Source organism: Epargyreus clarus, unplaced genomic scaffold (assembly GCF_041222505.1).
Source record: "Epargyreus clarus isolate Ecla_fem2 unplaced genomic scaffold, WU_Ecla_fem_2.2 ptg000006l, whole genome shotgun sequence".
In the NCBI taxonomy this organism is placed as follows: Eukaryota; Metazoa; Arthropoda; class Insecta; order Lepidoptera; family Hesperiidae; genus Epargyreus; species Epargyreus clarus.
Genome location: NW_027332214.1, coordinates 3237322 through 3264965, shown reverse-complemented (window position 1 = coordinate 3264965; position 27644 = coordinate 3237322). Strand labels below are relative to the sequence as shown.

Here is a 27644-nt window from a genome sequence, read left to right as displayed (position 1 = left end):
GGACCAAGCGGATACTCGCTTCAGCTGTTCACTTCCGCTGGATAATTGCAAGAAACACCTATTCGCTATGTTTGTGTGCATTCCTCTATGAATGTCGCTAGATGGTATTATGACATTTTAAAGAATAAACATTTTTGAACTTATTCACGTTATTATATTAAATCGAACGACATAACAGTCGCCCGTTCTGTTGTGTTAACAAGGGGATATAAATCGAAATGACATACTAAAAGGAGATGTTTCATTTTCGGCCATCTCATGTACACTATATCTAAAAAACACGAATAATTTGTATAATTGAAGAAAAATACACATATATTTTGATAACCTAAAGTATTCCTGTTTAAAAATATTTAAAATAAGCATTCCTCATTGAAATATTAAATATGGCGGAATACTGTCAATGTCAAGTTTTCAAAACTGTCGATGTCGGTCAGGGAACCTATGTGTACCCCACACATAGGTTACTATACTCTTTGGATGTCGGTAATTCTGTATTTCGCTGTTTTTGTCGTAAAGTTATTGTTACCTTAGTACTTTACAACCTGGCTTTTGTTTTGGGTATCCCGTCATTATTTCTGAATTTAATTAATTATTTACTCGTATATTAATAATAACAAAACCACCTTTTAAATAGTATCTGGTTTTATAGATGTAAGTGGCATGACAAATTAAAAAAGAAGAAGTTGTCAATTTGATATGTGAAAAATTGGATATATACATATTATATTATATTATAGTGGACTCCAATGTAAACGTTGAATAAATATGTACTGATGAGAAGATTCCATTTTAATCCTGAATATGTTTCTGCTCTGTGCTGCTTACGATTTTGGAGTGATTCTACCTTACTTGTTTACCCAGCTTATGTTTTATGGACTCTTGTGATTTTCGTGTGATCGCTGTGGATTGTGTTGACAAGGATTCAATATCATCAGGTAAAATATACATCAGTTACTTGTATTAATCGTGAAATAATCGTTAATAATTTTAAACTAGAGAAACTAATCTTTTTACATATCTCTTTTTTTAGATAATTACATTAGCAAGACAAGGACATTCTTGGGATGACAAAATAATCAGTTATTATTGCAACTGCATCGCTGGGCAACGAACCGTACTCGTAGGTAGTTGCGCTCACATTATGACCATTGTTTGATGTTTGGGCTGAGCTCGTCACAGGATATTACAGAACCTGCTACATGATTGGATGAAAATATTGATAAGGGAAGATATTTAAAATGAATAAATAATGTATCTAAGTGAAGAATAAGTAAAATATTATCAAATGTGTATTTAAAGTTGTTTTATTTACACACTTAAATGTTTTAACTAAAATATATTGGTATAGAAGTACATTTTGGTTTATTTTGGTATGTTTGTTTTAAGTAATGATTTATGAAAGTAAATATAATTAATGTTTATAATATATAGGTATTGTTTCTCAATACATAGGTACAATACAATATTTATACATCTACGCCCATTCGCGTAAAAATATATTAAAAAGTATATAATGTATATAGTAAGTTAAAATAGAATGACAGATGACATTATTACGGTAATCACTACCGCCATGATGTTTTTCCACTATTGTGTTGCAAGTTTAAGTGTAAATTATTGTTTTTTAACAATTAAACGAACATGATTTGAAGAAAATGAACCCCTACGAATTGTTCTTTGCAAGTTTTCTTAATTTTTAGTATAGTGTACAAAAGGTGGCCGGGAGCCCATACATTTTGAAACATCTCCTTTGATAGTTTGCCTGAGAAGGCTTTGTGATCATTAGAATACAAACAAACACCATCATTGTTCTAGATAAGTATCGTCGAATACATTTTTTTCGCCACACTATTGTATTATCCGTACTCATATGTATTTGAAATGTTTGTATTAATGTAATATTCGAACATATTTTTATGAAAAGACCGTTTAATATCATCACTTAGCAATCGGTGTCTTCAATTCCACGTTAATTGAGACCACAGCGGATCTATATGGAATATGTTTAGATCTCACTAGTCCGGCCATTTCGAGTGTTGCCGTGTAGCGCTAGCGCAAGTACGGGGTACGGATATTGAAACAATGTGACGGTGTTGTACAAGTGCGGATCGGTTGGATGCGCGGGGGTCGTCGACCCGGCGGCCGCCCCGCGCGACCCGCCCGCGGTCTCACTTTCGATGCGCCCGCGGCGGCCGCGACTCCACGTGCCCGCGCCAGCAGCGACGCCAACGGTGACGTCACCAACGGTGCCGCTCGTGGAGCGTGCAGCGTGAAGATGTTTGTGCTGCTCGTTAGGATGTCCATGGGAATTGGGAAACGTGCTAACGTTAACCTCGGCCTTAACATCACTGCCACAGTGCCGCAAATATCTAGGCGATACGAAACTAAGAAAATCTCCAGTTGTACCTCCACTTATAGTGAACGATCGTATTATTCCATTTTTTTTCTAATTTTAATCTGTTTTTATTTATAATTCTCAATGTTCGTCTAGGTAGACGAGGATACATCTAAATAATAAAACAAACCATTCACTTAGCCTAGTGAAAAGAAAGTGTGAAATATCACATACTGGTGCGAATATGAAGTAGACGCGGTGGTACTTACGTCAAATTTAAATAGTGTTAGAGTGAGCGTCAATGGGTATAAAATGTGTGCCACATATTTATTTTAAGAGAAATAACCATTTGTGACATGTACCTATATCAGAAGGAGGTAACTATTAGTTACATTATACTCGTACATTATAGGTATCGACCTTAAGAGGCTTTTCACACTTATCGTCGTCGAATCAGTTTCAGTTGGTTCGAAAATGTTTTGTGGCCACGACGCAGACTAAATGACGTCATTCAAAGCAACACGAATCACCTACGTCGATATATGTGTGGAAGCAGGGGTTCTACTAGCTGATTTATAAACATCATCAAAACTGGTGACGGATGTAAGAAGTACTTTTTAGTAGTTCATAAGTTGATGATTAGTTCATAAATGAGTTCAGAACTTCACCTATTGGTGTATTTATTTTCATACAATTTAAGTGGTTAAGGCGAAAAAAGTTTTAGAGAAAGATCGTAAAATTACTTTCGTAAAAGATGAAAGTTCTTAAAAATTAAAAACATAACCGACTGCTACATAGCCATGCTAGGTTGCGTGATGCGACGTATGTGTGAAATGCAAGATCATAGGCTATTTGCCACATATCAAAACGCCTCAGCGGTTAAATAAATTCATCATTAATAAACTATACTCACGGCTTAGCATAATATTAATCGTATTACGAATTTCTAGATTTTGCATAATTAAGGTCCTATCAGACTGGTTATTTTTAGCGTCGGCAATGCGTTTTGGCGATTGCATCGATGTTACATCGCGTCTTAGCGACTATTTGCGTTCGGTCGCGATTTACAAAAACGCAGGTTCTGTTGCTGTATCGAACGTCTAAAAGATGGTGCGACAAGCTTTCAGACGTGATTTCGGTGTTTCTGATCGTTGCATCTATCTCCCAAAAACAATCCTATCGTAGATCGTCGATACTAAAAGTAGTTAGACTGCTTGGGTCTTTAGAGAAGGTAGTACTAATAAATTTGTTTATACACACAAAATTAATTAAGGTAATTTAAAATCAGTCATAAAAGTAATACTGTGCCGTATAAAACAGCTATTACTTTTAGGAATAAATATGGTCAAGCCCTCAGTAATGTTGGATGTTGCAGTAATCAAGTGGACTTGTATGAAGCAAGAATTACACAATGCTTGCGTAATAAACACAGAAAGTTAAAAAGCGATCAATTATCGGTTTACTGATTATAAATCATACGTTTCAACAATACGTCAACTAGTCAACGAGTCCATGGCAATGAACAAATGGCATGATTTTCAAAAAGGGCAAGGGCATAATCACAAAATAAATTTAGTAAAATTTGTCAAACAAAGAAATACGATTATATGCAGCTTAATAATAACATGAATCAAATTTTTAATTCCCAATCTTGTGATCTCGAATACTAGGGATTTTTATCTTTGTATTTCGTCGACGAATCGAGGTAGATCTATGGCCTAGTGGTATTTCGTCTAAAGAAACCTTCTAAGAAAGACAGTGAATTAGTACGGATTGATGATGAAATAAATAATTTATCATACGCCAACTATTTCGTATACTTGTACTGAATAAATTATATACGGGAATACATAGTTTAACTGTTGAAACTTGGCCAAATGATTTTAATGGAAATTTGCACTAGATTACGCGGTACGCGTGTAGGATGTCGTATCGGTGGTATTCCATTTAACAACATTAGCTATGCGGACGACATGGTGCTGTTGGGGCCGACTGTTGGAGCAATCAGAGAACTGCTATCGGCTTGTGAGGTCTATGCCGCATCACACGGTCTAGTATATAACGTTAAAAAAAGCGAGTACATGGTGTTTAAGGCTGCCGGTAAATGTCCTGAATCCTTCCCTGCGATTACCCTAAATGGTGTTAATCTCAAACGGGTTTATCAATTTAAATATCTAGGACATCTCCTCACAGACAGCCTTAGAGATGATGTAGATATCGAAAGGGAACGCAGAGCGCTTGCGGTTCGAGGTAATATGCTGGCGCGTAGGTTTGCCCGCTGTTCACGACAGGTCCAAATTACACTCTTTAGGGCGTACTGTCAGGGATTGTACACGGGAGGACTGTGGATAGCTTATGCCAAAAAATCACTAAGCGCTCTGCGTATTCAGTATAATAATGTCTTTAGGATGATGTTGGGACTTCCTCGCTTTTGTAGAGCCTCCGAGATGTTTGCTCAGACTCAAACTGATAGCTTTCATGCCGTCATAAGGAAAAAAGTCGCATCGCTGATGAGGAGAATAAGGGATAGTCACAACATCATGCTAAAAACCGTTTGTGAGGATGTGCATGCACCTGTTTGGAGGCATTTTGCGCGGACGATGATTGAAACCAAGACGGAACTACCCATGGCTCGGTGTCGTTGTCTGCGGGGGGTGCCCCGCAAGTACATGATTTATTGATTATAGGTATAGATATAGTTGTACTAACATAGTTTTAAGTTTAATTGTAACTAACAAAATGGATCTCTGTTATCTGAAATAAAAATTTATTATTATTATTATTTTCTATTCATTTATTTTGCTCAGCTAACCGGGTAGCTGGAAAGTACTGATAGCACGGGCCTAAGCCAAGTGACTATCAGCTGGGTTACTAGTTAGAGAGAGAGAGTGGTTTTGCGTTGTAGCTTGAAAGAGAGATGAGGGTATGTTTAAATTGATATGTTGGTGCGGGTTGTCCGCTTCACATTGTAGGAACTTCCTCACCAGTCTGCACGTGTTTAGTATCACTGCCTTCTGCAGCAGGTGGTAGGTGTTAGAGGGCAGGTTTAGAGAAATAAGGGACCGGTGGAGCTGTTTTGGTATTACTCCTGTTGTGGACAACACTATGGGGACTATGGTTACTTTTTGGAGATGCCAGAGGCGGGTTATTTCTTCTTTTAATTCTGTATACTTAGATAGTTTTTCTGCTATAGTAGTTTGTAAGTTGTGTGTATTTGGTATAGCTATGTCGATGAGATATCCAGTTTTGTTTGTTTTATTTATTAAAGTGATGTCTGGTCTGTTGAAGTGGATGGTTCGGTCAGTAAAAATCCCTCGGTCAAAATACAATTTTGTCGAAGGGTTTTCCAGGACAGTTTCGGGGATGTATTTGTAGTAGGGCACTATGGTGTCTACTAATTTGTATTGGTGTGCTAGTTTCTGGTGTATCACATTAGCGACTTGATCGTGTCTATGTTTGTAGTCTGTCTGGGCTATTGATTTACACGCGCCTGTAATATGCTGGATGGTTTCTGGTGAACTATTGCATTTTCGGCATGTATCAGTGCTTAGGTTTTTTATAATGAACTTCCTATAATTTTTAGTCTCAATTACTTGGTCCTGTATTGCGAGCATGAAGCCTTCAGTCTCCGGGAAGAGCTCACCTCGTTTAAGCCATGCGTTCGACGCTTCCTTGTCTATTATTATTACTCAATTGACATTTAGCGTGCCCGTGCACTGTGTAATTTATACCATAAACTCAAAAATATTGGTCAGTAAAATTTTAGAACTTATAAGCAATATATAAGGAAGTTTAAAATAAATTAAAACTTTGTAGCGCGAGCGACGCCAAGGCAAACGCCTAGTGAGATTTCATAAACTATGTAATAATTTTGGTCCTTGGAATAATTTTAATATACAACAGACTATTTAATTAGCTAGGTATACGTACAAAAACGGAATATAAAATTAAGGTGGTAGACATTATTCAAATGAGTTGTCTGTTGGCAGGCCGCGTAACGGTGATGAGTATCGAGTTTGAGGCGAGGGTCATCCGCGCGTGGCGACAATTAAAACCGGGATAAGTGTTGTGTGTACCTGCGAGATGAGGGCGCCACGGTCGATATTAGGGGGTCGCGGGGAGGCAGGGAGGCATCTTGTTAAGGAGTTTAGAATACGACTCACCGAGTATTGATGTCTCGCGGCCGTTTTTATTAATAGACCAACGAAAAAAAACACGCCCACGGTAAATAATACAGATTTGTTGCGCGTTTGAATGAGATTAGTTTATTGAATTATGGCTAGTTTAGCATATCTATCCATACTAATACAAAGCTATTGTTTGTTTGTTTGATCAAGTGGCACGGAAAATATGAAACCGTTCTTTATGGAAATTTTTAAAAGCTTATGTTTTTCTTAAAAATTGGTCCATATCTTATTTTGCTCCGATAACGGACGTCGAAAGCACCACAAAAAACGATTGTAACAAGTAATATTAAAGGTCTATTGGTCTATTGAATTAAATGCTAGGATTTGATATATAATAATGCCTTAATCTTTTACAGGATAAACAGAAAAATGAGTATTTACAGGCAATAGTAAAAGTGTAATTATAATACAAGTTATGAATTATGATCAATCCAGTGTACGCAGTAGTGTCAGCCATCACGCAGAAGAAATCGCAGGCATTACTGAGGGCAATATAAAATGTTGCATTTAAAATACTTAGACAATGAATAAGACAAGCGAGACGAGCTCATCCCACAATAGAAAGTTGTCTAGGGCAAGCGGAGTAAAAAATGAGCGTGAGCAATTTCAATATGTGTGTACATAATAAAATGCGTGGGCGTTTGGGGGTCAGACGGTTCGGGGGGTGCGGGGCACTCTTCATTCCCATTTAGCTACTAAATTGTAGAGCGGGAGGGGGGGGGGGCATGATTATGTTTACTAACCCCGGCCCCGCGCCCCTGGGTCTATGCGATCCGAATTAACACACGATCTTTGTCCCAGGGTCCGCCGAGCTGCCCAGCTCGTATTGTTGAATACTTATCGCTACTCAATATGATACGAGAGGTTTTAGAGTATTTTTAAATGGTTTTAGTGACCCACATTATTACTGATGAGCTCTTTTGACCGATATCTAGACTTAAGGCACCTAAACATTTACTATTCCTTTTATACATCAAATGATTTATGCGTAAACTAATTAAGGATATATGTGGTGGTGCTATTTTACCACAATCGAAGCACAAATAATGTTTATGTAATAAGACATAGGTTTAAAATAAATACATGACAAAGGGCATATCGAACTAAACCAGCTGAAGGGTTTCGTGGTATATGGGGGTAAACTTTTGTTTTGTTTAAAATATTTTCGTCGTTATTTTGAAAGGAAAATAGAATTTATACGGTAGCTAAACTGAAAATACCAAGTAATCGAAATTACCCACATCTCTCAAACCTATTTTTCCCTACCAAGCACCTAACTAAATGCACCACATACTAATCTATGACACCACACAAAATTATTCTCATACTACACAGTTTTGGTTTAAATGAAAATGTTTTAAATAACTTTAAAAATGTAAAGAAGAGGTCATCTATGTGTATATATTCATGAGAATTGTAATCTAAGTTTAATTTTAGCTAACCGGTTATTTATCTTGAGTTTAGCGGGCAAGTTGATAGGACTAAAATGGAACACATTTTTCCTCATTGTATTTGACACGTCATATATAAATTATATAACAATAACTAAATATAACTCTAATGGTGATGTCAGCGCTTTATCACATATATTTATACTATTTGCTTATTTAACAAATTTCCCAAGCATTAATTATTATTATGGATGTCATGACTACATAATTAATATTTTTTAACTAAAGCACATTCTTAATAATCTTAACATTTTATTACTCTATTATTATAGATACAATACGGAAATGTATTAATGTCCAAACTACTCTATTTAGGCGAAGTAAGCTAAACTCATAGCGTGTTTAAACCAAATTATTGCAAATTGTGTACTGTTACTTAAATAATGAAGATGAAAATATAATCACGAATAATTTAAAAACCAAGCCTTTTATTAGCTATGCAATCCACTTCTTATGAAACGTTTTTCTATTTTGTATCAAATCAGATACATTACGTCATTTTACATTATGTATGTATGTATCTTTGGTGGTATTGTTACAAATATGTACGTTTAAACAAAACACTAGCTTTGCACCAAGTTTGATGAAAACTAAAATTATTTAACGCAAACCTTACTTGATTTGTGCAATTCGGGGCATACTATATTCCAAAAAGAAGCCAATTAATAAATGAATAAGATTTTCTTATCTGCAATATAAATGTCATCAATAAAACTGTAGTCTATGCTAGACAGTAATAATTAAAAGCAAAAATTGATAAAATTCATTATTCTATTCATAGCTTATTAGGAGCCTATCAAAATTCAGTTCAATTTAAAAATTAAACCGGTTTAACGAGTTGACTCGCGCCCGACTTTGACAACGTATCAAACATTATAATTATGTTTGTAACTGAACATAATTACAATTTTATCCTATTTCTTAGTGACTTTATCACTAAAAATTATATTGAAAAATGCTTATAAGTATAAAAAATAAAATTACGAACATAAAATAAAACACTGAAAATTCCTTACTACCATATAACGCAGGTTACTACCATTAACATACATTTAATATGGGTTACGTGTTAACAAGATGGTTTCCTTTATTCTGATCAAGATTTACTACATTATCTCTACACAATTATATGAATTAACATCAACACAATTATATAATAATAATAGCATAGCCAACCATAAACGTATGTGATATATTTTTTTAAACAAAACGGAATCCGCAGCAACGGGATCGCGCAATCATGCAGGTTTCGCGTCTACGAAGTTTCGTGTAAATAACGCTATTCAACCGGAGGGTCGTCTAATGAAAGTCGATGGGATGAATGTTTCGGTTTTAATTAGAATTGATTAAAGTCGCCAGCTCGATGCCGGGCGAGTGTGCGCAACCTGGCGCTTTCAAATCCGGCGCTTAATCATGAAGAGCACAGTAATAAGTAGTTGGGAAAAGTTGGACTGTGATGTTAATTATCAAGTTATAATTAAATTTGCTTCATTAGTTTTATTTATCTTCACGATAAGTTAATGTACTAGTTTAATGCATTTAGCATGTAAAAATATTTTCCCGTTATTTCAATCCTTCAATGAGTGACCGTGTGAGGTGTGTACTACTCTGGTATTGTTCATGGAGCGTTAATCGTTCATCATCATCATCAACAGCCCATTACTGTCCCACTACTGGGAACGGATCTCCTCTCACAATGAGAAGGATTAGGCCATAGTCCACCGCGCTGGCCAAGTGAGTATTGGTAGACTTCACATACTTTTGAGACTTTTTTTTATAAATCTCTCAGGTATGCAGGTTTCATCGCGGTTTTTATCCTTCACCGTTTAGCAAGTGATAATAAATTTCTAATACGCACATAACGTTGAAAACTCAGACGTGCGTGCCTGGGATTTGAACCTCGGACCCCTCGATCGTGAGCCCGAGTTTCTTAACCACTATGCTATCACTGCTTCGTTAATCGTTACGTTTAATAATAAACATTTAAACCTGGAATACAAATAAACAATCCCTTACAGGGCTATCCCCCCTTACAGGGTTTACACTGTTAAAATAAATGGAGGGACAGGCGAAATATACATGATGCCATACAATATATGGTAAGAATTCATAGCAATTCATAATTACCAAACGAGTTTATATGGAACTTCTGTATGTCGCGTAGGTACGTTTTGTATGAAAGGTTGTTTACCAAAGTTAACATCGGAGCGTCGAAAAACGACAGCTGCGTGTAATTATTTCAATGTCAAATGGACACACCTTCGATGCACAGCTGTCCTGTGTCCGCATAAAGCGCCTCGATATGCCATGTCGATGAGTACATGGTTGAAATATGGTATAATTAGCACCAATAAAATATTTAACGAAGCGCTTACAGCCCTACTGCGAGTGAATGTCGTAAACGATAACCGTCCTATCGCAAAAAACGCGCATGACACCGCAGATTTACCTAATCTTAGATCAATCTATCTAAGACTGCACCGATGTAGTAGTTAGGCAACGCTAAGCTTTATGTGCACTTATTTTCCATGCATCTAAAGGGAAGAGGTGATTTATTTTCGGGGCCTCTCCCAGTTTTAGGCAGATTTGCGAAATTAAAACGTGACATAAAAAAGTTGCAGTTCACAAATTTGATTAGTAGCCAAAAATTATAAATTACTAATTGACCGTTCATAATTGTTATGTGTTAGGAAAACTGCTAAATAACTGAGATTATATGTGAGGGTGACGTTGAACGCTTGGATGATTTCTTTCAGGATTTGGTGGATTATTGGATGAATATCACTTTGGTTATCTTATAACGCCGTTCAAGATAGAAGTCTAAAAGGAAGCAGTGTTAATATCTGCAACTAAGGTAGTAATCGCAGTGTTGGGGTAGCCGCAGTCGAACCCCGAATAGTACTTCCATTATTTGTACAGTAGTACCGAATATAATTTATTCAATAAACGCAAATAGCAATTTCGTTTCGTTATAACATAAAATGAATGTGCAGAACTAAAGTTAACAGTCACTCTAATATTAGAACGTAACAGTATGCATGTACAACCTTCGAGAGTTCAACCCGTGATTCGTGGTGTGATACTGTGATGCAATTAAATATTTCGCGTTCTCGAACATTCCGCGTTAACGGAAAGATGGTGGCCAAGGTCTATGCAAAGTAGGATTAAAGGAGCCCTTAGAACCCTTCGTGGTTCGACATCGGAAGTAATACCGCCACAGTTATTTCTACCTAATGACAGCAGTGTTAAGTACTGGTGTGTTCAGATTTGAAGTGTAAGGGATTTGAAGTGAAAATTTGAAGGGTAAAGGACGAACGCGCATATGAGACATTCAAACTTATTCTGCAGTAGCATTGCACCTGTGGTCGATATTAGGTACGATTGCAATCGTATTTGGGGTTGATTTTAGATTTCCACTGACGGTAGCGGCTTACCATCAGATGGACTGCGCGATTGTTTGTTACTTCTATATCGTAAGAAAGGTAAAGCTGGTAGTCGCACTTATCGTCGAGGATCGTCGCATTTGCGTGTTCGCGTGACCCCACCTCGCCTTTATAGCCACGTTGAGACGTTGGATCGAGTTCACGTGAGTTTACGAGTTCGATGTTTATCTTGATCAATTTCATAGTACCTAAGCGTCGACACAATTGTCTAGCTGTAGTCAAAGTTGTACGTTCTTGGAAATGAGGTAATGGCCTCCGCGAACTACGAACGTGTATAATTATGCTTACCTTTGTTAACTGGCAACTTAAGTGTTGAATACTAGCTATGTAAAATGCGATCTACTTATGTATAACTTTCACGTGCATGGCGCCTACAGTCACAACGGCTTACGGCGACGACTATGTGAAAAACTTCAGATCGCGACTTTGTACGCGAACTACAGCCAGCATAGTAAATTACTATTGATTGTTTACGAATAATTAATAGACGGAAAGTAGATTGTATTTTAGGGTTATAAAAAACTAAATCAAAATTTATGTAATCTGGACTCAAAAGTTTGTCAAAAGCATAGACGTAGCCTATAGGTAATTGTTCTCTTTGTACGTTAGTTATCAAAAATTCTTGACGTATCATAAACTAGCCTCTGTCATATTAATTCTGGGGCACCTGGTGTGTGATCATAGAAATTGCAGTTATTTTGGAATGACGAACAGACATTCCAATTCTTTCATTGTATAGATAACAATTTAATAACAGTTATGAAAGACCAGAACGGACCCCTCCAGAATGGTTTCATTGAAGCGTACTACGCCACTATGGCAGTACACAATTAGCCATTGTCATAATTTGCTAGGGCGACATCAGTCGGGTGCGGATGTAAACCTAATGTTGTTCAATGACTTATTTTATACACATTATTCGGAAAACTGTAACAGACAAATTGTATAATGAGGGTAATAAATATATACCTACAATACAATGTGGTTTTTGGCAAAACGATGTTTGCTTATCGATCAGATTGAACAAATACTTATCAATTCTGTTAAAGGTGAACGGAAACATCATGAGGATATATTATCCAATACGAGTAAAGTTTAACAACCTGCATTAACCTGTGTTAGGCCTCTTATTTTGAGACACATACCCAGCAGTCGGAAAAATTGATTGCTGATGAAGTCTAATAGAGATATCTGCGAATTTTCATTTTCTAATTACTACATATATTAGAAAGTACTGCGTACGTTGCTGGAATTTGCATGAAAACTTAACCAAAAATATTACTAAAATTAATGTGACGTTATAAAGCCTCTATCTATATTAACGATTTTAGCTCTTAATATTACATACGATATGAACGTTAAATCTGGATAGATTACATAGATTTAAGAAAACCAGTTAATCTAGGGTGCAACTTGAGCGTGTTTCTTGAACGGTTTCAAAGTTATAATAATGTTCATTTTTTTAGCTATTTTTTTGTTCAGACACAGCTAATTTCTGATATAATCAGAGAATCCAAAAACGATACAATAAAACCAGTTTAAAAATAACGAATGTGTCCGCATAACGGAATGTACATAACACGTACACAATGTATTATAACACTAAACGTTTTCATACATCTGCGGCGAGTATTAGTTCCTCGTGGCCACTCTTAATATAGGATAATCGTCTATTTATAGAAAAGAATCAAACACGCGTTTAGCCGCATGGGTCCGCGTGACGCAGCCGCCAATTGCAGATTATTAACTCAACACACTTCCTACATATTGAAAATACTCACTACAAGGCTGTATGTGTTCAGTTTGTCTATTAATAAAGTGGCAAATGAGATTATTCCCTCAATTATGTATATTGGATTAACGTAATTAAATACACTAATGACACGTTTAGTTATTGAGTGATTTTCACCAATCCGCATTGGAGTAGTGATGGAGTAAGCTTCAGGGTTCCCCTAGTAATATTAACACATCTGTGTTCAGCGGTGGAATGCGATAAAGCTTGCTGCCGTATTATAACGCCGTAAGCCGTATTATATTAAAGCCGTAACTATAAAACTCATACACGCCCGTTATCGATAATCGACCTATACTTAATCATTCTATTTAAATTTTTGTCGAACAAAGATTGAAATTTGACAATTTCTAGTAGGCCGAAAATATCAAATTGCGATCTATGGTATATACACAAAACATGCAACAGATTATTAATGTTTATTATTAGAAGGGTTAATCTTTTTTAAAGAATTATGACGTCATAAAAATAACTCTTTCGAGGTCTATTTGCATTTAACTGTTCCATGAACTGAATCGACGCTGCAATTATTCAATGATTAAAGTTGTGTGCACCTGAAACACACACCTATCATCTAGTTATCGTATCTCCCGCCATACTAGGCGCGAGCGTTATCGAGATCGCCGACGTCGCTCCACTCGCCGTCGCTTCGACGTCGGGCTTCGGGGCGCGAATTTGAAGATGCAAATGGGCGTGCAATGCTCTATTGTTAAGTGGTCACTGTCGTCTATGATCATAACATGTCCACCTCGTCAACTCATGACTAGCCCACTGCTGGGCACCAGTCCATTCTCAAAGTGCGATTTAGGTTATATTCCACCGCGCCAGTCATTGGTAGACTTCACACATTTTTGAGAACTTTTTTATAAAACTTTCAGGCGTTGTTTTCTTTCCCCGTTAGAGCAACTAATAATTTATTTCTAATACACATATAATTTTGAAAAATCAGAGCCCAGGAATACAATCTTAGACCCCCGCTAGAAAGACTTTTAACTACTAGGCCACCATAGCCTAACGATTATAATTATGTACTTAACGAACTTCAAATAATGGTTTTTTTTTCTGAAATTGGCCACTAATAGGTATGTTGTTGTCTAATATAAGTTGCTCCTTTAAGTTAGACAATTTACTTTGAAGGTGGTAGAATTCTTCGCGGATCGATTGCGGTTACAGCTTTGCTTAGTCGGCTGAAAGTTATGATATAAAAGTATGAGTACCGTATAACAGCTGCGATTTGGTTTGTACGATATGCAGAGATATTTACTTGTAAATCTAGGAAGGCAGCAAAGTATCTGTGATTGACTTTAGGTAGGATTTATATCCCGTTTGTAGTATATGTGACCAAGGTTAAGCTGTATGTAAGTTTGCTGGTTCTATTAAATAAGAAAAAATCAGTGCAGATTACAGCAGTCGACTCACAGAATAGTACCACCTTATCTGAATCCAAAGGAAGTTTACCTTACACCGTACTATCATGCAACGTTTACTCACTTTGATGCTTATCAGCTAATTGTATGAGCGGATTGGGCAGGTCCCGCCTCCTGTAGAAGCACATGACCTTCGCTTCCACGTTGCCTGTTGCCGTCTTGTTCAGTTCCTCTATCCGCCGGATTTGGTACGGAGACGTCGACGACGTCTCGAAATAGACGCAGTCTGTGAACAAAGAATTAATATCGTTGTAAACAATGCCGATGACGATAAATAATTATTGTTGGTCCGCAATTGTACGACATTTACAAAAAAGTTTAATTTATTCCGAGAAAAATTTTACTTATTACATATATCGAATATTTTTATTAAAGATTTAGCGGCGATGAGTCCTGGTTTATTGAAATCGTTTGTCATAATTTCTTTTAATAACAATTTATTGAAAATTGAAGATAATATTAATAACGGCGCTCTTAAGTTAGCTGCATAATTTGTTTTGAAACCTACGATAATGTCCCGTAAACATGCGCGTTCTTGTAATTCGGGCACGCTTAGCTGGGACAGAATACTTGCCTACGATGCTCTAGTGCAAATTGGTTGACGTAAAAGCATTTACTAAATGTTATAGAAATAGCAACTGATCTGGATTTTACCCGAAATAGAACAGGGATCACATTTTACATCGGCCACAGATGTGTTTGTGTCGTTAAAAACTAAGTAGGATCGTACCAATTAAGTTTTTGTATTTTTGAACTAGAACACAGAAGTGCTATATTGTGTATATGTGATGTTATGAAAAAGTCACAAAACCTAATTTTGAAATATGATCAAAACTACAATTAATAACACGTCCACAATCTGCTTTTCCATGCATAAAGTAACATCCACTTTCATATAAATATGAAACTAGTTATAGAGTAATAACGGATGTGACGCAATGAACAGAAAAGACATTAGCACTACTGCATGGCCGTATAAGCGACTGCGAAATATGTAAAGAATTAGTGGAGCTGTGAATAACCAAGTTTATTAATATTTTAAAAAAGTGCGAAAACTTGTTGTCTCATTTAATATTTTTATTTCGACTATAAATTTATTCATAGCAAATAATGAAATACTATTAGATACGTCATTTATTTCATTAATAATATTTTAATGTAGAGTCATGCAATAAAGTATTTCATAAAAAACTGTTTGTTTGGATACCGGATGACTTACATATGAGACGACCATCTTAGCCCTCAAGAGAACCCTTGTTTTGTAGGGAGTTGCTCATGGGCGGATATGACCGCTTATCATCAGGTAGGTTTCATGTTCATTACCACTTAAATAGTCTCTAAAAATGGAATTAACCCTGAATTCCATCTTATCCAACAGTCTGCATGGCTCATCGGTGGAGACAGAACTTCCTCTAGATAGTAGAGTATAGTCGTAGTCACTGTTAGCTGTGTGTTAGACGAATACTTTGCGGAGCGACGTTGCTTCGACATGTATGGGACGGACGAAATATTCCTATTTGTGGCCGGTTTGTTTATTTGTGGACACCATACGGGCTTATTTCGAAACAACATAGTAAACAGATCATTGTTAGGTAAGCTGTGAAAGCTTTTACTTGGTTTGTAAAATAAAGGATAGAGTCGGTCTTTTACAACAAACGTTTGCGATACGACGATGACAGAGCTATAAACACTCGCTTAATCTAAAGATGATCACTTTTTAGAATTAAAGAAGAAGAAATACGAAAAATAATAATCACCCGTAACCAAATGATCAGCAAATAAATGCATATAGGTACTCCTAAAAGTTCAAAATTAGTAACACGTCGCGTATTTTGTTACTTGCACCGGCCATTTGTGCCTCCTCGTGGAGAACACATAAAAATGGCGTACTTTACCGTTACACCATACAACACAAGCACGACGAAGGCGAGCACAATGGCCCGCAACAGTTCCAAACCGAACCGTGTTTGTGATGACCACGTTAGTCGTGGACGATTAATAATGATGTTATACTTCTTTTTATTTGTCGGACGGACTTTTAATAAATGGTTACTCCATACATCACCGAACCTAATTGACCGGAATGATTATGTATTTTTATTCACTTATCAAAGTGTTTGAAGTATATTACAAGCGTAGGACCCGTGCCTAAAGTTAAACGATATTTTAAACAGTACCATTAATTCTGGACGCAATAAAATGATCGGTCGATGTAGAATCAATTCGATACGACACGAACGTAAAATGAGAGAGTCAAGCGAGATATAATTAATTTTACGACGTTAAATACATAACTTATACCCACAAACGACGATTATTACAGTGATTTCATCCGTCATTAATGATTTTATCGAGATTTAAAGCGGACTGGTGGTCCATCTAATTAAAGGGTCATTGCCACCGAGAGCCATAACAACAGAGCTCGCGGTGTAGTTACCGAGTTAAGGTCAGCCGGTCAAACGAATACACTCTTGTTTTACCGCGGATTCAATTAAAGGATGGGAACCAGATGGTTTCAATGTAACAGCCCTGCGAGTCGGCTGTGACGATCTATGTCGGATAATGCATTGTTACAAACATAACATTATATAAATTCAAAGGCAAATCTGGTTGAATCTTAGATTTCAGATTTGGATAATTTAATCACATACGTAATATACTAGAAAACAATGAAGAAGAAAACTATCTAAATATGAATCTGTCCACATATATTGAGAGGATACTACCGCTTACGGATATTTGTAATCAACATCAAGTAGGTCAAAGACTGAAACGACTCACTTAATGTCTATCTTACCAAACTCTTCAAATTAAAATACTGCCAGAGCGCTACTCCCAACACAGAGAAATAGGTGGCAATGTCGCAGTAAACCAAAAAGATCTTCTATCAGTTTGCAATCAAAATAATGACTGATTGGCTTTTGAGAATCAGTCTCAGACAATTGAGGGAGACTTGCACACTTCACCACGCTGCTCCAATGTTGATTCGTGAATGTACGTGGTTTTTATCAGAGGTTTTCAAACCGCCTAAAAGTCCAAGGTTTAACGACTGCTATAGAATGATAACAACCAGGAAAGCGTAGCAAACCGAGAGTTATTTTTGCATTTATGATATTAATATTGATGACTCACATTGAATTTGGCTTAATACATATAATTGTGATATTGTTACATTTATATTTACATAAAGATTTGTATGATCGGCGCGGGAAAAAGGGTGCGGTGAAGTAAACCATAGTGGAGTTCATATCTGATGTAGAGACGTATTCACACTTGATAAATATATAAAATATTTTTTGTTTTATTTTTTATAAGATTGTACCAAACAAGCATTTAATTCACATAAATGGACATTGCTGCCCATGAACATTTTTGTCCAACTTCATATAGTCGCCTCGTATGTAAGTCAGCTGCTATCCACACCCTCTCATCGCAAAGCAGAACTGCTTCACGCTACAAATAGGTGTAGGTACTTGTCTACCTCACCGGTCGAATCATACTGGCTCTACCATTCTTCAAATATACCTACACATATAAAGTGGAAAAAGTAGTAAAAATTGCGTGCCACATTTATATGTAACATTAAACTTGACTAATTGATTCAGCAGATCTCGCCGTGTATGAAACTTTCCATTCTGGTGCGATCATGACTGATCTAAAATTAGACCACGGTAAGATGCGGACTCACGTGCGTAATGTTCTAATAAGGTATGATACAGTTTTTGCAATTTAATCTATCGATTGTACAACTCTTTGTTTGGGTTAGACTATTTATGTAATCGAGGCGACAGACCAGCGTGCAGTCTGATGATGAGTGGTCGCTACCCCCCTTTGTCATTTACCTCTAATAAAAGATGTCAGGAGTCGTATCAGAGGATGATCATAATAATATATACAGTTGAATGCCTCATATTCATCTACCTACAGATTCTTCAAACAAGAACAAAAGTTGGACATAGCTGTTTAAGGCAAAAATAGGTTTACCGGTACTTCCAGTGATCTAAAAGACTGCAATTATGGCTTATAAATTTTATTCTCAAATCATTGCAACTCACTACTGAATCTGGTCTTCTATGAAAATGAGAAGAGTCGTATGGCTTCAAAGGGAGAGCAAAATATGTTAGCTGTTAGTGTATACTGATCTAGAATAATAAGTCTTTACTTATCTAGAAAATGTTAAGTCAACTTATTTCGTCTTGATAGTTACCAATAGGGTTATTTCTACTAATTGAGGCTGACTGTATACCCCATTTCAACTTCCGTTAAATAAAAACAAAGCATTGGATACTACCGGTAAAAGGCTGTAGTCTTTAGAGGCGGCAAGTCACACGTAACTGGAGTGTTACTTTGCAAAATTAATTTCCATTCTTCAGTAATGGAGACGTAATTATTTGCATATCACAATAGTTCCATATTAATGCATTCAAACATATTTATTATTATTACAGATGTTTTACAAAAAAAAAACTATTTTGTTGTAATTGGGGTGTGGATTTTATCATCACATCAAATAACTTGATTAATATATAAAGTGTATATTGAAATATATTACGTTGAGAAAATATCTACGAAACAATGATATAAACCTAAGGGGGTGGTACATATCGGTGCCCAGTTAGTAACACTCGAAAAAGCCGAAAAATTTCAGAGTGCCTGTTTGCATCAAAAGTACTCGAAACAACGTAACGACCTCCGTGAAACTGCATATTCTAATACGTATGCAACCGTAAAAAATTCGTGGCTCGAGCCGGCGGCGGGCGACCTAGCGACTACGAGAACTTTATACTATTCGATGATAGCTATGTAGCTGTGTACATGTACCTACACAATATGCTGACGTAGTAGTTCATCTACATAGATAGGCGACGGGGCACCGCGAGCGTCTATACACGTACATATTACTCGGTTGGTTATGTATATGTAAGTTGGGCATTATGCGGCTGATAGCGATGTTAACGCCCGTTCAGTTTTGCCAAGAGTTTGGTGTATTTTTGGAACGTGTCAATAAGTAAGTGTATAGTAAATTTAGCCCGCCACGTCATCATAGGAGGTCGGGAATGATTGGATTTCCTTGGTGAGATTTCGACACAGTTGCGCTTGTTTCAATAGTGCTGAATTAAATCGAAAACAAAAAATGTAATAACAACATTATTGTAAAACAAAGCTCACTGTGCACCTTAGATTCGTAAGAATTATGTGTGATAAACATCGCGAGGGAATCTGTAAGCTTGTGGTGTATGAAGTCTACCGATCTGTACTTGTTTACCATGGTGTATAGCGCCTGAACCCCTCTGCGTTTTAGAGGAGACCCAAGTCTAGCAGTGGGACAGTAATGAGTTAACAACGAAACCTTCAAAGTTCACATGTTACTATAATCAATATAATATAAAATTACATTAACTTTTGGTAAACGTGACGCTGTCGCAATCGATCTATAAAATATTTAACTTATGTGACTGAACTTAGTGATTATTTTACAATGAAAAGTAATAAATTTTGAATATTATGATTTAAATCGCAAAAAAAAAACAAAAACGTTATTACCGAAATATATCTACACCATGTTATCGACAAACAGTTATTTTCAACATTATACTTAATTAATTCATAAATGAAATGAAGGGGTCCAGTAAGCAGAAACTTTTTATCAAAGTCAATGACCTAATGAAGGTTCAAACTGACGTTCACTAACGGATAAACTTAGCTAATCTGATTAAAAATATTCACGTTTTAACTCGCAAACCGAAAGGTGAGGCTATTGTTGAGGAGGCCTAACCTAACCATGAAAGGGTTTTATGTATATTGCCCAACACTGCTGAATTACGGATTGAGTTCCATATTTTGGGGATTTGCACCCAAAAATGAAAAGGGAACCTTTGTAAGTCGAGTCGAGAGTCATGGAAAACATAATAAAAAAATTCGGACACGTGATACTCTTACAAGTGTACGCCAGGTTTAAACCCACATACATTATCCTCATAATAGCAAAATGGTGACTTTATATTAAAGCTTTGGTACACTGGTATCGTGTATGCTAAAGATACCCAGATCAGTTGAAAGAGAAGTCTATGCTCATTAAGAAAGGACTAAATCAAATGAAAATACAAAACTGGGTAGTTCACAAGAATTGTAATCGTAAGAAGCACGTTCGGGTACTTGCTACGTGGCCGACACCAAAATCGTATTCAGCATGTTTTCATTGTGATCGGTCATTACAATTATAGCTTTGGAATGTACGACGGCTGCGACCAGATGGCTTAAAAGAGGAGTGGCTACTACATCTTATAGCTCTCCGTACGACTGCACATTTGAATAGCGCAGGTAAGTTTTCTAGATGCACCTTTAAAACACCTTTAATGTTACAAGGTAGAATTGCAATAGAGGTCCTCTGCAATCAAAATACGAAGGTTATTCAACACTTTTAATCCACTACGAAAGATGTTAAAAATAAAAGTTTTAATTATAGCTTAACGCACATGCGTTGAATACAGATTCGCGTGTATAATTAATAAAGTAGTCAGACTACTTTTTTGCTCTATGGAGGATCTTCATGAAATTCCAGGAGTATCTTGATAAGTTATATTAGCTTCAATCTACGCAGATGAATTGTAGATTTATCTTGACATTTACAACCCAGCTCAATTATGTGAATCGAACGAACTCTCGAGGCATTCACCCAAAAGGAAGGCAAGCCACACAAAAGGAAGTCCTCTTCGAAGCAAACCCCATAATTTCCATCAGGTGGACCTTCCTTATCGCTAAGTTTAGTTATGAGATAAAGTTGCTTCCCTATTAACATGTACGAAAACGCAAAAAAATGTAATAGTCTGAAAATATTTCATTTATTCATACATACATACATAAATATTTGAATTTGGATGCATTTGCAAAAGGCCCTTGCAATGTATCAAAATTCAAACAAATACGAATTGTTGAGCAGCCACAATGGAGTGGAATGAATATGTAATGTAATAACACTAAAACACCAGTCGGTAATGGATGACGTATTATGTAGGTTGAGAGACACTTTGCTTAATGTGCATGCAAAGATCGACGACCGATCACGTGAATAACTATGCAGGCATATTTCACGTGTCATGTATTTATTATATTTATTACGTTATATATATTTACGTTTGTACTTTGAAGGGTTAGGTAAGTCACATATTGGCCAGTAACCGGTTACTTTTATAGTACCAATTTTAGCAGTGTGACGCGAGTTTTGTCCTGGTATGTCTTCAGTTGGAGAATACACTCGGACTAGATGCAACGATAAATGGATAACATCGCGTTGATTTTTTCGAAATTATCGTAATATTTTATAGTCATTAAACTATTTTTTGAAGTTTATGATATAATTAATTTTATGGCGCAATAGACTCTAAAACACAGGGTCAAATTATCCTTTACCATAACGTGGAGATGAACTAAATAAAATGTTAGACATACTTAAAATTATATTTGTCATTCCAAATATTTACTCTCCAGTTCTGGGCATGAATAAGTATATGAGTCGTACCTCAGAAAGCTTTCATTACACATATTTTATGGCAAAACTAGGTATAAATTTATTTGTATAAATAAATACTACCTCTTCAGATGTGACCATATTATAACAATACGATGTAAGCACGTACTATAAATTAAGTAAGTAGTAATAGATGGTTAAGTGGATCCGGATTCCTATGAAGTACCTGTTATAAAAATATTTTCCAGGTATAACAATAATATATTAAATAGGTTGAAGCACTTGTGAAATTTGTGTAGCAAGCATTAAATATTCAGTGAAATCTCTTCCGTCACAAATTGAAGTGTATCAAATAATATTATTTTCGCAATAGTAAAAATGTATGTACTCTGTTATTGCTCATTTATATGCAAAATTGCAAACGATGAAACGCATTAGTAGTATTAGTACTGTGTGTGCATTATAGAAAACGGATTTCTTATCAAAGAATAAACGATATAATCATAATAAATTATTTTATTGTTTATACCTTAATAATATTTTTTGCTTTATGGGCTCTGCTGTGATCCGGTTTGAAGGGTAAAATACACTTACACGAGGCATTCGGTCTTATGCTACATTGTATGTAAAGAAAAAGTAAAAACATAATGACCGAAAGGATGAAAGAACAACGCTGAAAACAATATATAAGAATCGGTATGCAGCATAAGATTTAATAGATACAGACACATAGACAGAAGAGAATGCTTCAAACAATTATAGGAAGTAAATGACATATGGGAATAGTCCTGATGAGAAGAAGGCAATATACTCGTATGATCACACTCCAATCAGAAAAAAACGATCCAGAAATTATTTACATTTTCTTTTCGCTCGTGTGAGGAATCGTGGTATTACAAATCTTGTTTGTTACAGGAAATGAAGAACGTCGTCAAGGAAATTTAAAAATAAATTGTCTGCAGACTTCGAGAAGTTAATTACAAGGATACAATCACCAATTAGGTATCTTTGATCTGAATTGAATGTGTATCTACGGAAAACATTAAATTAAAAAAAAAACGATAAATTTATAAATATTCGATTTACATATGAGGAGATATCTAAATACTTAATTTAGCACATTTTTACCACGACAAAAAGCTGTTCAACTGAATATTACATTCCTTCTGTAAACAACAAATTTATCATACATTTTTCTATGAATGTATGCGTTTTCCTATAACATTTTTATTAGATTCTAAGAAAATTGAAAGATTATTTACTAATAGGAAAATGACTATATTCATAGAAAAATGTTGACGCCAGATCAATTTAAATAATACTACGATTGTGTCATAGTTGTAAAACCACATCGTAACAACCTACTATTTCATTTATCTCCGTCTATCATCCACTCGAGAGGTTTACGAGATCAGGGTGTGTGTACACTAGCCGAGTTTAGTGTTTGTTGAATAAATAATAGGAAAAATTTAATGCGAGCATGTCAGAGCGTTGACCGATGGATTTGGGTGTCGTATAATGTGTCGTATAATTTGTTGTTTTATTGTAAGGTAAATGATAAAATTGATACTCCCGATACAATTAAAGTAAAATTTCATTGAATACACGTTCATTTGTTAAGAAGGTATTCTTAATATTTTAGAGGTTGGTGGAACCTCATTAATTTGAGACATCATTTAGAAGTAGTGAGCTGAAATTCAATAATTTTTAATAAAATGCAAACACAATTCAATAAAATCATGCAAATTCAATAAAATGCTAACTTTATGCTAAAATGCTAAACCTTTATCCAACGAGACATTTAAGATACTTTGAAAATTATTTTACTATAAATTAAATTAAATAATTTACAATTGGTCACTTCCAATGGGCAATAATTTTGATATCAGACTGTACGGAAATGAATTAGTAGATGTGATTTCGATTGGTAAACGCCACCGAACTCTAACCACATATAAACCGACATTGCGTTTATTTCGTTTAACCACACTTCCTTTCGTATACGGCTCTAGTTAGAGTGGTATTACGTAAAACAAAGAGCACCTCCTCGGCATTAGTCCGGTATACGTTCAATGAATATCGGACAGGTTTTTGACGTCGCGCTCTGTCGCAGTGCGTACGTTCCATACAAATTAGGGGGGCACGAGGAGCGTGGCCGGTGCAAGGCGTCCGCGCGGTAAGATCTGCTGTCATTTGGGACATATGTGAGTCATTATGTGAACCGTTATAGTTTTAGTGATTTCGATGAGGTGTGGAGGAAATGTTTCCTACCTTACCGATGTTAACTGCAATCAATAAACATGTGTGAAACGACCATAAATATATTCGATTTGGTAAGTCAGTCATAGATGCTTACGCGTGATTATTACAATTTAATTTTCTTTAAATAAGGAAGTCTTATAATATAGGTACAATGAACAATCAGGTATGGCAGTAGTGGTACAATAATAACTTAGAGGTTTGGCTATGTGCCTTTTCAAAAAATTATAATAGCCAGCATTTTATGCCTTTTCAAAAAATTATAATAGCCAGCATTTTATATGACAGTAAAATTGCAATTCAAACGTTGAGTAATATAAAATGGCATCTCAAAAAATTATAAATAAATGTTAAGTACTTTACATAATTTACATTGCGTAACCAGCAAGGAGTAGTGCTAACTACAAATGCAAACTAAGAAACTGTTCCCCTATAATACCGTGAAGTGGGTTAAGTAAGTTCTGTTGAAAAACGTGTATTCTTTATCAATAGACGTGGTAACGGGTCAAGGACCACGACATGTAGAGGTCCGTCGCGTTCTATACACGTGTTTTCGACTGGCCATTTTGAAGGACATTTTATTATTTATTTCACTAGACGGTGACGTCATACATACATACATAATTTACAGTACTTAATGTATAGTACGGTATAGCTTGTAACTTTATTCCCAAATCAATATTTATAACGTTGAAATTATCGAAAATTATAAAATATTACAAACAATGTAATACTCTAAGTGCACGTCACATTTTACGTGCCTTCTGATTATCTTAATTAGTAACTTTTAATTACCATCTTTAAAATTGTACTAATATCTTCAGTAGAAAGGTGACCTGCATCGTTATTTTTCAAGGTTTTCTTTATTTTCTTCAGTACATTAACTTATAATGACTGGATAAAATAAGTAAGACTTTTAACCAAGGTGTGGTAGAGTTCTTGCGTAGAGGTACCTCCTTACCGCTTATTTTTAACGACAAGCAGGTCTTGCTTTTAAGTAGAAGGGTTAATGCCGGATGACTTGACTGTTTTCAGGAGCGGCAATGCATCCGTGATCGCCTGATGACCACGTGCCATCAGGTGGTGACGCGTTTGCCACGTCAATGTTATACATGTAGACAAAGTAGACGTTGTCATGTTATCCCAATTGTAAGAATACGTTACGATATTGCTATCTAAATTCAACACATAATACTTTTTACTATATTTTCGTGGTCACCACACATTTATTTAGAGAAAAAACTTGGCATCAAGTAGTTTTTATCACGTAATATTTAGCACTCCTAAATAAATCATATGGTGAATCATAAGTCACACAACGTTTATCTGTTCCTTACTATTTATGTTGGCTAGTACAACGCTATAAGGGGTTTCTTGCACGCGCGCGTACATTTTTTCCTTCGATGCATGTTTTGTAAGCTCCTAACTTCCTACTATCAATATCTACAAGCAACGACTATTTTAATTAAATACATAATCTAATTAATATTTCTTACAAAGACAAACCATAAGCATAACTTTGAATTACATGCATATATGTACGTTTATTAATTTATATTATTTTAAAACTATATTAATACAACAGTTCATACTAAGTACTTATCACATTAACGAGTAAATTATAAGGAAATTCCAAAGGCAAACGACTTGAACTTTATTTTTGGCGTTCCGTCAGGGAAGCCTTTTTAATAGGAAGCCTGCATCATCCATCCGTTATACGTATAAGTTCCTATTATTCGTAACGTAATAGTTAGCTGCAGAACATTAGTAAATAAAAATAATATGAATAATACATACTTAAATATTAAAAATACGGCCGTTCCCACAAATGTGTTTAAATCAAGGACAATCGCAAAAAATAAAATCTTTGGTAAATAAATCACGTAATAAAATAATTGTGCGAAATCGTTAGTGTTATTTCGACTCGCACTTGGCCTGTTTTTGTTCATAGTGCAAGCACGTTGTAATCAAACAATGAACAAGAATATCAACAAAATAAACAAATTCAACTACGTATTTACTTTTCACTACCTGGACAGTTTGTCGCGTTAGGTAATGCGGCTTATACACTGTCCATTAACTGTGCAAGATAAAGCATTAGGGCTGCCGGCTGACAGTCAGTGGAATGCTTGATGTTTTAAGTCTTACGTACACCTGTATTGTATTGCGCACTATTTAATTAGTACATATCCGTGTTAGATGACCCGCGCGGCGTATTATTTATTATAACGGCTATCATAAAGAGTAACTGGTTCAATTTCTGACAGACGATGAATTTAAATATTATGGGTATGGTCGCTAAAGTTACATATCTTTTTATGCGTTAAGTCCATGGCCCCAACAAGATATAAAAATATAATCACTTTTAATAAATAACTTCGGTTACATTCGGGGATAAAAAACAATGTGAAATCAGCGTTAGGGTTAATCTAGTAAAGGTTACGAAAATGACTACTTCTATTTTATTCACGTCTTGTATTCATTCATATCAAACTTTATAGTATTAGGTTTACTTACATAAATTGACTAATATAATACAATACAGGCTATTTTAACACCGCGTTTGCTGTAGTGTCGATGATGTACGCTGGAAAATTATTAGTAAAATAATAAATTTACAGCGAGCGGCCGGTCGAGTTTAGCCTGACAGGACCAGTTTATTGTTCGGAAACGTACTTAGGTAGGTATGCGACTTTCACCAATGGACAACGCCGCTGGGAGGACGGTAATCGCGAGCATAGAGTCAAGCAGATCATGTCCGTGCAATATCTGTGTACGATACGCCGCGGCTAGAAAAATACAGTTATTTATCGAGGTGCTCATCATTTATATAAATTAATATAAAGTTTGGAACTGTTTGTTATTTAAAACTAAATGCTATTTTTTGTAATCATGTGCTTATTTACGCTATATAATGACGATATAAAAATCTAGCCCCGGGACTTCTAGAGTTTTAACTCAGAATTATATTTTACGGGGAGTCACATAATATACTTTTTACTACAGTAACTTTTCGAATACTTTAGAATTCTTCATTTACTTTTCTCATAAATGGAAGTACAATACATAATGGGAGTAAAAGTGCACCAATCTTTAATGCTTCATCACACACTAGTGTTTTAGATGTTACAATTATACAAAAAGGTCTATAAATCAATTATTTCATGTTTCCCAATCAACCTACACTGACGCCAGATAAATTCGAAAAACGCGCCAAGACGGCGTCACTTCAGACATAATCCATATATCGGGTATTCTATTTATTATTGTATATTCCAC

General features: G+C 35.7%; 1 protein-coding gene and 1 long non-coding RNA gene across 3 annotated transcripts in view; one reads left to right on the top strand and one right to left on the bottom strand.

The window, feature by feature from the left end:
• MTA1-like (metastasis associated 1-like) overlaps window positions 1-27644 on the bottom strand; it is a 76154-nt gene that overhangs the window by 44163 nt on the left and 4347 nt on the right. For both annotated transcript variants that reach the window (XM_073073642.1, XM_073073641.1), the window contains exon 2: window positions 14703-14864. In XM_073073642.1, coding sequence (XP_072929743.1) covers window positions 14703-14864 — 162 coding nt within the window. The remainder of the gene's footprint in view (window positions 1-14702; window positions 14865-27644) is intronic.
• Window positions 745-1295, top strand: LOC140742686 (uncharacterized). Its single transcript, XR_012102301.1, has 2 exons — window positions 745-938; window positions 1034-1295. It is a non-coding gene; the product is annotated as an uncharacterized LOC140742686 (long non-coding RNA).